Source organism: Stenella coeruleoalba (genome assembly GCF_951394435.1).
Source record: "Stenella coeruleoalba genome assembly, chromosome: 2".
In the NCBI taxonomy this organism is placed as follows: domain Eukaryota; kingdom Metazoa; phylum Chordata; class Mammalia; order Artiodactyla; family Delphinidae; genus Stenella; species Stenella coeruleoalba.
In genome coordinates this window covers 31,769,177-31,779,102 of record NC_137147.1, presented here as the reverse complement: position 1 = coordinate 31,779,102, position 9,926 = coordinate 31,769,177, and the positions used below count along the sequence as shown (strand labels likewise).

Here is a 9,926-nt window from a genome sequence, read left to right as displayed (position 1 = left end):
ACTAGGCTACATGGTTGAAATCCAGAATAATGTAGACTTTTGGACCAGCGACTACTTGGAAATAAGCTTTCTGGCTGGAGAGCAGCCTCTGGTGTTGTGGATGGAAAGGACTATTGCAGTGTCTTTTCCCTCGGTGCTTTGCGCTGCCAGATGCTGGGGGGGCGGCGTCTCAAGCATTTACTTACTCCAATAGATGTCTCAATAATTCCAGCAACAGAAAGGAGTTGACCACTTTGATGGGGGTGCATGTGGCCACGTGGTAGAATCAGGACAAGCCCGTCAGACTGCTGAGCCTGATAGTGACATTTTCATCCCTCCAAGACCCTGGTGGAGGAGCACTTAGGCGGACACAGGGAAATTGATGTAAGTGCTTCACAAGGCACAGGCGAAATGGACAAGTCCAGCTGGGCAAATTCCCAGGATGCCAGATCATAAGGGCTGTTTCCAGGAAGGGCTGACCCTTGCTGGAAGGGCTGACCCTTGCTTTTCCCTGAAGCTCAGTGACGCTAAGAATCTCAGCTCCCTTGCAGGCCACTGAAAAAATTCCCAGTAAGCACACAGGAACTGTTGAACCCTACAGCATTTGCGATCGCAATTATCAGATGATGGAGGAAGAATTAGACTCTGAAAATCTGGGCTTGAATCTTCCCTGTCATTTACCAGCCAAATGAGGCCAGGCAAGTCCCAATCGCATGGAGTATCCGTTTACTTACCTGTCAAGTTGGATCTCTCTGTCTACTTCACAGGATCGTTCTGAGGATAAAATGAGATGAGGCATTTGTCCTGCCCTCTTCATATGCCAGATGGTGATATTTATAACTTAGTCATTCTAATGGCTTTATATACTCCATCTCCTTCAATCCTGAGAACACCTCATAAGGTGGACACTATTTTTATCCCCATTTTACAGACAGGAAAACTGGACCCCAGATTAAGTAAAGTGACTGATGCAAGGTTACACCACTAGGTGGCAGACCCAGGATTTGAACCCATCCTCACTGGCTCCAGAGAGCATGTCAGACTGTTGCACTATTTCCCAGCAGAGAAAGACAGGCGATTCTCTTAGAGCAGTTCTTCATTTTTGTTTGGAGAACAACCAGTACTTTGTTATTGTTTCAGCATCCAGTCAGGGCTTTCTGATCTGAGGACGCTGGGGAAGGTTGAAGCCTTTGAAGCAGAGTGTGGTGATTCAGGTCTGCTTTTTAGAAGAATGGCTAGCTGCCTGGTAGAGGCTGGATGGCAGACAAGGGGAGTGGGCAAAAGTGAGTGCAGGAGTTGGGGGAGAAGCTTGTTTATACAATCCAGGAGAGCAGCAGTAAGGGAAAGGAGTTAACCTTTGTCTGGACCTCTCAAGCCCACGGGGAGAGGAGTTAAATTCTGCCACTGCTTCCAGGCTGGCTGGAGAAAAGTATCCCTCCCCTTGAAGTGAGTGGTCCATAGCAATGAAAATAAACACTAAGGGCTGTATTCCACATAAGAAGGTAAACCATGGTTCTCTTGGGTTGAATGCAGCGGACCACCTGGTTCCGTTGAGAAGCTGGTGTGATGTGTCTGTGACCATTCCCAAGATGAACCCCTGGGGACTGCCCTGGGCAGAGCCTTTCAACATCCTACGGGCACTCAGGAGAGGTCTCCCTCCCTCCTCTGACCCATCTCTGGGGTCTTTGCACCCACAGACTACCCCTCCTAGCAATGCTTTTTCCTCTCTCTCCCCCCACCAGCAAACCAGCTCCCCTCTAACCTCTCCTCCCAGGGCTCCTAGGCCACAGAGAGGCTGCCTGTTGGCCCTCCGGTTCCAGGCAGGGAGCCAGGACGCTTGGGTTCTAATCCCAGATCCACCACAGGGCCACGGGTCGGCATCATCCCATACCCACAGCGGCCCTCCCCAGCAAGGAGATGCCCAGCACGTGCTTTCTCTCTCTTCTCGACTCTGCTCCCGGGGCAGCCGCTGTAGGACTTAAGTGTGTCACCCGCTGGAATCTTGTTTGCAAGCAGCGAATGCGCCTAATCTCCACGCCCAACCCCGGTCACAGCCAGCGCTCTGTGCAGATGACCTGGCGACTTCCCAGTTGTTCTTGGTGTTGATGCAGCCAGGAGGCAGATTTCTGAACCCCTTTGCGCCCTAGTACCCTCATCTGAAAAAACGAGGCGAGGAGTGTTTTCCCTGCCTATTTCATCCGGCTGACGAGTCACGTACTCGTGCAGAAAACTGTACATGCTTAAGGTGTTATCATTAGCCGGGCGGGCATTCTGGTAGGTTCAGGCTGCTGGAGCTCTCGGAGGCTTCACCAGACCCAAGGGCCAAGAGGAAGTTCCTCTTTATCCCGCTCTCTCCTGGAGCCCACTTCGGCCAAGCCACCGAGAGTCGTTCCTCAGTGGGGACGACCGCGAGCCGCCCCTCTTTCCTCTCTCCCATTGGCTTTCACCTGCCAGAGGGGCGGCTGCCACGGGCCTCTCTGCCCGTCAGTCAGGGCCGTCGGGCTCCGCCCCACCCCTCCCGGGGGTTTATAACGGGAATTCCCATGGCTCAGCTCTGGCGTCCAACCTGCTGCCGCCGCGGCCCGGCCGAGCGGAGAGCACCACACGCAGAGCACACGCTCGCGCTCAGCTCCCCTCCGGGGCGGTTCATGAGCGCGCGCTCCGACCGCAGCCTCCGCGAGCCCGCGCCGCACCGCCGCGGCCCGCCGTCGCCAGGGCCCCCCGGGGGAAGGAAGGCAGGAAGGCCGGCGCGGCCGTGCGCCCCGTGGAGCCCGCCACCCCTGTCCGCAGCCGGCTGCCCGGTCCGTCTGGCACCATGCTGCCCGCGCGCCTGCTCGCGCCCCACTTGCTGCTCGTGCTGGTGCAGCTGTCCCCGGCTCGCGGCCACCGCACCACGGGCCCCAGGGTAAGTGAGCCCCCAGCCGCGCGCCCACCTGCGGAAGGAGACCCAGGTCGCTGACCCTCCTCCTGGTGGTGTGGTGGGGGGAGGTGGCGGAGAGGGGGAAGGGAGGCGTCAGACCTCGTCCCCCTCCTCACCTACTACCCAGTCCCCCGTGGGCTTCTCGGCGAAGTTGCTGAAATAAAAATTTCTCCCATTGTTCCCCCCGCCCCCCACCCACCCATTCTTTCTTGCAGCACCGATTCTGCCCGCTCCCTCCTGCCCTCCTCCCCCGCTGTCACTGGTGCGTTCTCTCTCCCAGTCTCTTCTCCCAGGGCCTTTTGCTCCAAGACCCTTAGAGGTGCCTTCCGCCTCCGAGGTGCCTCATGCTGCTCGCGGTCCCGGAGCGCTGGTGCTCTTGGCAGGCGGCGGTGGGGGGCAGCTCTGCCTCCAGGGTTTTAGGTTACCCGAGAGCCACACAAGGACCTTGTGTTGTTGCTGTTTTAAAAAGCGATCGCTGCTCGTAAAACCCGCAGCAGATAATTTTAATGCTCCCTCCCGCTAGGCACAGCGGCGGAGGAGGGGTAGAGGTGGAGGCTGGGGAGAGCTGGTGGAGAGGAGCTGGCAGTGTTCAAGGGTCTCTTCCCCTGCGTTCGGGCGCGGGAGGTTGAACTACTTGTTGAACCTTGGTCTGATTGGAGTTCCTGAACGATGTGAAACGTGCCAATTCTGTGCACAGGACAGGCTGTTCAAGGCATTCTAAAACCTCCCGGACCCGACAGCATTGTGTGCATTGCTGGGCTAGGTTATTGCTCCCATGCGCCCAATCGGTCTCATGAAGGATTCCACTGGCTTGAAGAGTGTCCTCTTAAACCACTTAGGTGTTCATTTGATCAAATTTATCCAGGCAACCTCTGGCCGCGGAGTAACGTATGTCAGGGCAGTTGTCTCTGGAGATAGCTGCTTGCCTCCGCCAGGCAGTGGCAGAGTCCATGTGGAAGTAGCTGGGATCTTTGTGAACAGGTGGGCTCCTGAACCAACTCACGCTTTCCTGGGTATTGTTCGGCCTAGCCTGTTGCCACCTGTTCTGACCGCAGGTTCTTTATTCATAGCTCTTGCTACCACGAGAGTCATCTTTATAGCTGTCGTGTGTGTGGGAAAAGCCTTGCAAAGCTTGATGAGCCGTAATGACCGCCCAGGTGCTGGCTGATTACATCCGAGCCCGGCTATCACTGTGAGATCAGATTTGCAGCCACTTAGGAAAGAAAAGTGTTTGTCCCCGTGTTGGGCCGGCCCTTGCTTTTATGACCAGATGTGCAACAGCAGCAGTTAAAGTGCGGCCGATTAGATCCAGGGCGTGTCATAAATCCTCGACAGCAGGCGTTCCCGAAGCTGGGGCAAGTCAGGGCTCCAGGAGTGACTTTTATGAATGCAGATGAGCATGCCTTTTAAATGAAGCTGCTTGGTTTGATATTAGGACTCACAGCTCTTAAGCTCTGAGGTCAGGAGAGCCATGGCGTTCCCTTCAATAATTAGGAACAGTCAAGACAAGAGACGCAGACCAGAGCACCCCAACTGAAATCTGGATGCCCGCCCACATGAGAGGCCCGGAGACAAATGGCGGGGGGCTCATTTGCTGCCGGGCGGGTCTAGCGTCTCAAGCCATATGGCTCTCCTTCCTTGCCTCCTGAATCTGGGGGAAGCAGCTCTTAGGGGCAAGCTAGGGACTTCAGGGGAAAATAGAGACATTGGTTCGTTTTCCCTCCAGCTTCTTTAGTTCATTAATTTGACAGAAATGGTGGAACACAAACAGGAACTGTAAATAGGCTTGTGTGTCCCAGCTTGCATTTCCTCTCTCTCTCTCCTTTCCTCTCTCTTTCACACACACACACACACACACACACACACACACACACACACACACACACACTTAGAAAGCACCAAGAGGAAGCTACCGTCTTGAGTGTGTGGTTACCTGGATGCATGTATAGGCCCCATTGAAAGCCACCACTTATGAGTTCTTGAGCCGGGCACTTTCCATGATCACTTATGTTTATAAGAACAAGAAGATGGGTCTTTTTAGTGTCATTTTGCAAGTGAGACTTAGGGAGGCTAAAAGCCTTGCTTGAAACACTCATGGTGCAGCCACAGCAGTGGGAGCCAAATCCCAGTTTATACGGATGTGCAGGTCGTGTGCTTTCCATACCACCCAGAAGCTGCGGGGAGTGTTCATCCGACTAGTCATGCCGTTCCTGTTAAATGGGCATCAGGCGAGTCTGTAAGAAAGCATTACTGATACTTTTGGGTGTCTGCATCACTAAAGGGTGATGTCTTTGAGTTTCAACCTATTCCAGAAGACTGCAGTTCTCTTCTCTGTCTTCTTGGTGGCCTCAGAAATGTGGCCCTGGTTGTGAATGGCAGTGTCATAGGAGGAGCAGAAACATCTGGCTGTTGCAGTATTCCCTTGGGCAGCCCTGGGTCTCTTCTGCTAATCTTTTGAGTGACAGAGGCTTAAGGATTGGCATCTTTTCTAGCTGGCTTTCTAGGAAACCGAGAGCATGCCCTTTCGGTTTAACTTTATCTGGCTCACTAATTGAGCTCCCCCGAGGCCTAGACCCCAATCCTTGCCCCTTTATTTGTTTCCTGCCTTCATAAAATGCCTGACATTTGTTTGACTCTGGAAACCAGCAGCTATCAAGTGTCAGATTGGAGGCTATTATGTAGGAAGCACCTGATTTCTTGGCCTCTCAGCTCCGAGCAGCCGCGTGGCTACCTGGGATGCTGGCCAGGAGCCTTTTAATTACGGAGGAGGCAGCCATTTCTTTAATCCTGCACACTTTACTGAAAATCTTTCTGGGGAGGATTGAATGGGGGAGGGGCTCTGCCAGGCTGATGGAGTCTGACTAATGCCTGTCTTTGTCTAAACCTCTGTCTGCCCGGCAGACTGGGAGCTGGGTGAGGGCAGGAATCGTGCCCGTCTTGTCCATCGGTGTATCCCCAGAGCTCAGCACAGGGCCTGGCACTTGTGAAATGAACAAATAAATGCAGATAATGCATGTTTAACAGTGATTCACAGGTTCCACCTTCCTGGTGCAGGACTGGAGGCAGGAAAGCGCGTCTGGAGCCTGTGCTCCGCAACAGGAGAGGCCACAACAGTGAGAGGCCCGCGTACCATAAAAAAAAAAAAAAAAAAAAAAGTTTGAGAAATAAGAGAAAAGGTCAAGAAGTCTAAGAAATTTTATTTCTTAATTGTTTTAGCTATATTCTTTAACTGTCCTCTCTCCTCTCACATACTTGATTCATCCTTTAAAACCTAGTTCTAGCATCACTCTGTGGGAACTTTCCTGCAAAAAACCATTTTGGTTAGAATCAATCACTCTCACCTTCGTACAACTTCGGTATCTCTTTCACTTGTCTTCCAGCTTTTGCTAAGTCTTCTACAGTGAGCATCTTGAGATCAGACCAGCATCTTCATCTTCTCAGCTCTAACTTGCCCCTTCGGCACTCCATGCATAATTCTGTCTTGTTAAGTGAACAAGCTCACAACCTCTTGAGGGCAGAATAGAGATGTTATTTGTCAGTGTGCTGGTCACACTGCAAAGCGTTCTGTAAATATTTATTGAAATGAATTCGACTGTACTGTGATGTCCATGCTGGACTCCCTGCTCTCATTTAAATGTGAAATTGGTTACTTAACAAACTATTATTTTTTTTCCATTTTAGGCTTTTGTTCCTTGTTTAAAAATAAGCATGTGGAGGGGTGGAGGAGGAGAGACTGAGCAAGCGGACTTGGATGGGGGAACAGGCTTTGACTCCACCTAAACCCTTTTTAAAAAATCTTGCGTTTGCCAACTGTGAAGCAGCTTGTAGACAGTTCCCTCCTATTTGACTAACCTGTCTCAGTGTCTGGACCAGGGTGTGTCCTTGTGTCTGCAGAGATGCCTTTCTTATTGTCTGTGTTCAGGACAGAAAGCTTTTTTTTTCCACATGGGGGTTTTAGCTGAGGGGCTACTCAAGGTGTTAGACCAAGAATTTCATTTAAATATTTTGATAGAGCTGACATGTGAAATTTAAAGAAATAAAACTGAGGAAGACAGGAAGAGGAGACAATCATCTTAGAAACTCTAGGAAATTCAATCAAATGGAAAACACTTTGATATTATCTCATTATCTCCTAAAGTTGAACATTCACTTTTTTTTTTGGCCGCCCCTCTTGGCTTGTGGGATCTTAGTTCCCCGACCAGGGGTCGAACCTGAGCTCTTGGCAGAGAAAGCACGGAGTCTTAACCACTGGACCGTCAGGAATTCTTAACCACTGGACCGTCAGGAAATTCCCGAACATTCACATTTCTTACAGCCCAGGGATTCCACTCCTAGGTGTATATGCCCAAGAGAAACTCATGTCCAGAAGGAGACATATGCAACCGTGTTCACACTATCACAAGCCTGGAAAGAGCTCAAATACCCATCAGTAGGAGGGTAGATAATAAATTGTGATGTATTCACACAATGGAGAATTATAGTCAGTCAAAACAAATGAACATCAGTGACATGCAAAAATATGGACGCATCTGGGTAATATGATATTAAGTAAAAGAAATGCACTGAAAGATGCAGCGTGACATCTTTTATAAATTTATAAATAGCTAAAATTAAATAAAAACACTTTTAGGAATACATATAGCTGCAAGAAAACTATATGAAAAGAAAAACAAGGTACACAGGATCGGGGGAGGTTAGGGTGAAGCAGAGGGTTGGATTGGCCAGGAAAATCATATGGTTAGTGTAAGTTAGTATCAATACTTTATCTTCTTTTTTTGGGGGGGCGTGAGTTTGGAAGTATTTGTCCATTGGTAAAGATCAATAGCTTATTTAATAAAAAATAAGAGTGGCTCCTGCTTAGACCAATGTTGAGTGTGTCACGAGCCAAAGATTATGTTTAATTCCATTCTTTGCACCTGAGGTCAGGCAAACACAAATTCCCTTTGTAGAGACTCCTTTCTTGCCTCCTCTGCTCCCTCCTCCCCCTTTCCAGATGTGCATCTTAGAAAATACCACGTTGGGGAGTGATGATTGGTTTTTCTTTGAATTCTTGGCTGGTTAGACCAGGGGCCCCAACCCCGGGCGGAGGAGGACTGGTAGGGGTCCGTGGCCTGTTAGGAACCTGGCCGCACAGCAGGAGGTGAGCGGCGAGTGAGCGAGTGACGCTTATCTGTCACTCCCCATTGCTCCCCGTCGCTCGCCTGACCCATCCCCGCCCCCCATCCGTCCGTGCAAAAATTGTCTTCCACGAAACCGGTCCCTGGTCCCAAAAAGCTTGGGGACCGCTGGGTTATACCCAGAGCCGGCCCAGGCTCCGGCGTAAATATCTACATCAGCTGGCCAATAAGCTCATTTGTAAAGCTGAGCCCGCGGTAGGCAGTCTTCTCTCTCCCTTGCTCAGGGGGATCAGCCCTGTACATCTGAGTCCCCAGCCCTGCAGAGTAGAAAAGTTCACCAGCTGACGCTTGGGCCAGAAGCCTTATTTGCCAGCGGGGGTGGGGGAGGCGTGTTTCGGACTGATCGCTGCCTTCATTCCAACCTCCTCCCTCGCCTGCCTTGGCAGAGGCTGGGGAGGGGAGCATGGCCCCGCTTAGCAGGTACAGGGCACCCTTTCTCTCCCGACCACATAGAGATCTATTGTTTAAGCAGCCAAGTTCCTGGCATTGCTGGGGGGTGGGTATGTCCATGTGGAGGGCCCCTTCCTCCTGAGCTTGTCACCGCGGAGCAGTTTGGGAGAGGACAAGGGTTAAGCTGCGGATGGGAAATCGATCGGAGCTGCTTGTGAGGCATGCCAAACAGGGTTAGCATTGTACATATGTGCGTGCAGGAACCCTGAGTCACTGAGGGGATAGGAGAACTGGATCTCCACCAACACTCCCAACGGCCTCACAGAGACGCCACAGCGACATAGGTCAGTATAGCAATTAATTGGATTTCCTTCTGCACCTGACGTCATTCTAAACTCAATCGCTAGATCACAAATTAATCTTACCTTTGGCAGACATCTAAGCACGTTAGGTGTGGAGCTCTATGTACTTCCCAGCCGTTGCCTTGGTTGATGTCGGCCTCCTTTTTCTGGAGCCAAAGCAGGGCAGCCTCTACAAAGCAGGAAAGGCCACTCAGAAGAGCTGGAGCCTCAGAAGAGCCCCTGCCACCATCACGGAGGACCGGGATGGAGCCAGGTTCTGGGAGATAATGTGTCAGGTGCTTTGAAACCTGACAAATACTCTGCAAATGTGAGCGACTGTGTCCCTTCCCCTAAAAACCATTTCTCACTGCAGCATTGATCTGATTCCGTTAGATAAGGGCCAAATTTTTGTTTGTTTGTTTGTTTGTTTTCAAGTATTGGCAGTGGAGAAAAACTGGACCCACTTCCCAGAATGGTTCATTTTTAGGACTAGATAACATCTCTAAGACAGCTCTGGGAGTTAAAAATATTTTGGGGGCATGTTTATCATGCATCTCTTCTTGAAAAATTCTGCAAAGGCCCAGGGGAGAGGACACAAAAGCAGTAACAAGTAAGAGGGTGAGGTGGGCAGTGTTATAAAAGGACATTGAGCCTGCTTTCAGGTGCACAGTGCCCCTGACTGGCTCAAAAACAATGACTCCAACGACTCCCCTTCGTCAGTGGTGCTGTCCGATAGACCTTTTGCTAGGATGGAAATGTTCTACATCTGCACTGTCCAATATTAGACACATGTGGCTATTGAAGGGTTTTTTGTGGGTTTGTTTGTTTGTTTTTGTGGGGTTTTTTGCTATTGAATTTTAAATGTGGTAAGTAAAACTGAGGAACTGACTTTTAAACTTAATTTGATTTCAATTAAGGGTAAATGTTAATAGCCACGTGTAGCTAGTGGCTGTCATACTGGACAGTGTCGGTCTCTCACTGAGGTGCCCAGCCTTACCTCTCACTGTATATCCCCATCCTCATGTGCCCCAGACTTTGGTTGCACTGAACTGCATTGCATTTCCTGACCTCTCCTTCCCTCCTCATCTCTGTCTGTCTGAATCCCGCTCATCATTCAAA

The 9,926-nt window shown here is 50.8% G+C and overlaps 1 protein-coding gene across 4 annotated transcripts in view; it reads left to right on the top strand.

Moving 5' to 3' along the window:
- Positions 1-2,550: 2,550 nt before the first annotated feature.
- The window catches only part of SMOC1 (SPARC related modular calcium binding 1), a 156,499-nt gene continuing 149,123 nt past the window's right edge, over positions 2,551-9,926 (top strand). For 3 of the 4 annotated variants that reach the window (XM_079913480.1, XM_079913479.1, XM_079913478.1), the window contains exon 1: positions 2,551-2,884. In XM_079913480.1, coding sequence (XP_079769606.1) covers positions 2,795-2,884 — 90 coding nt within the window. In that variant the 5' untranslated portion in view covers positions 2,551-2,794. The remainder of the gene's footprint in view (positions 2,885-9,926) is intronic. The other variant, XM_079913481.1, reaches the window with a different exon arrangement.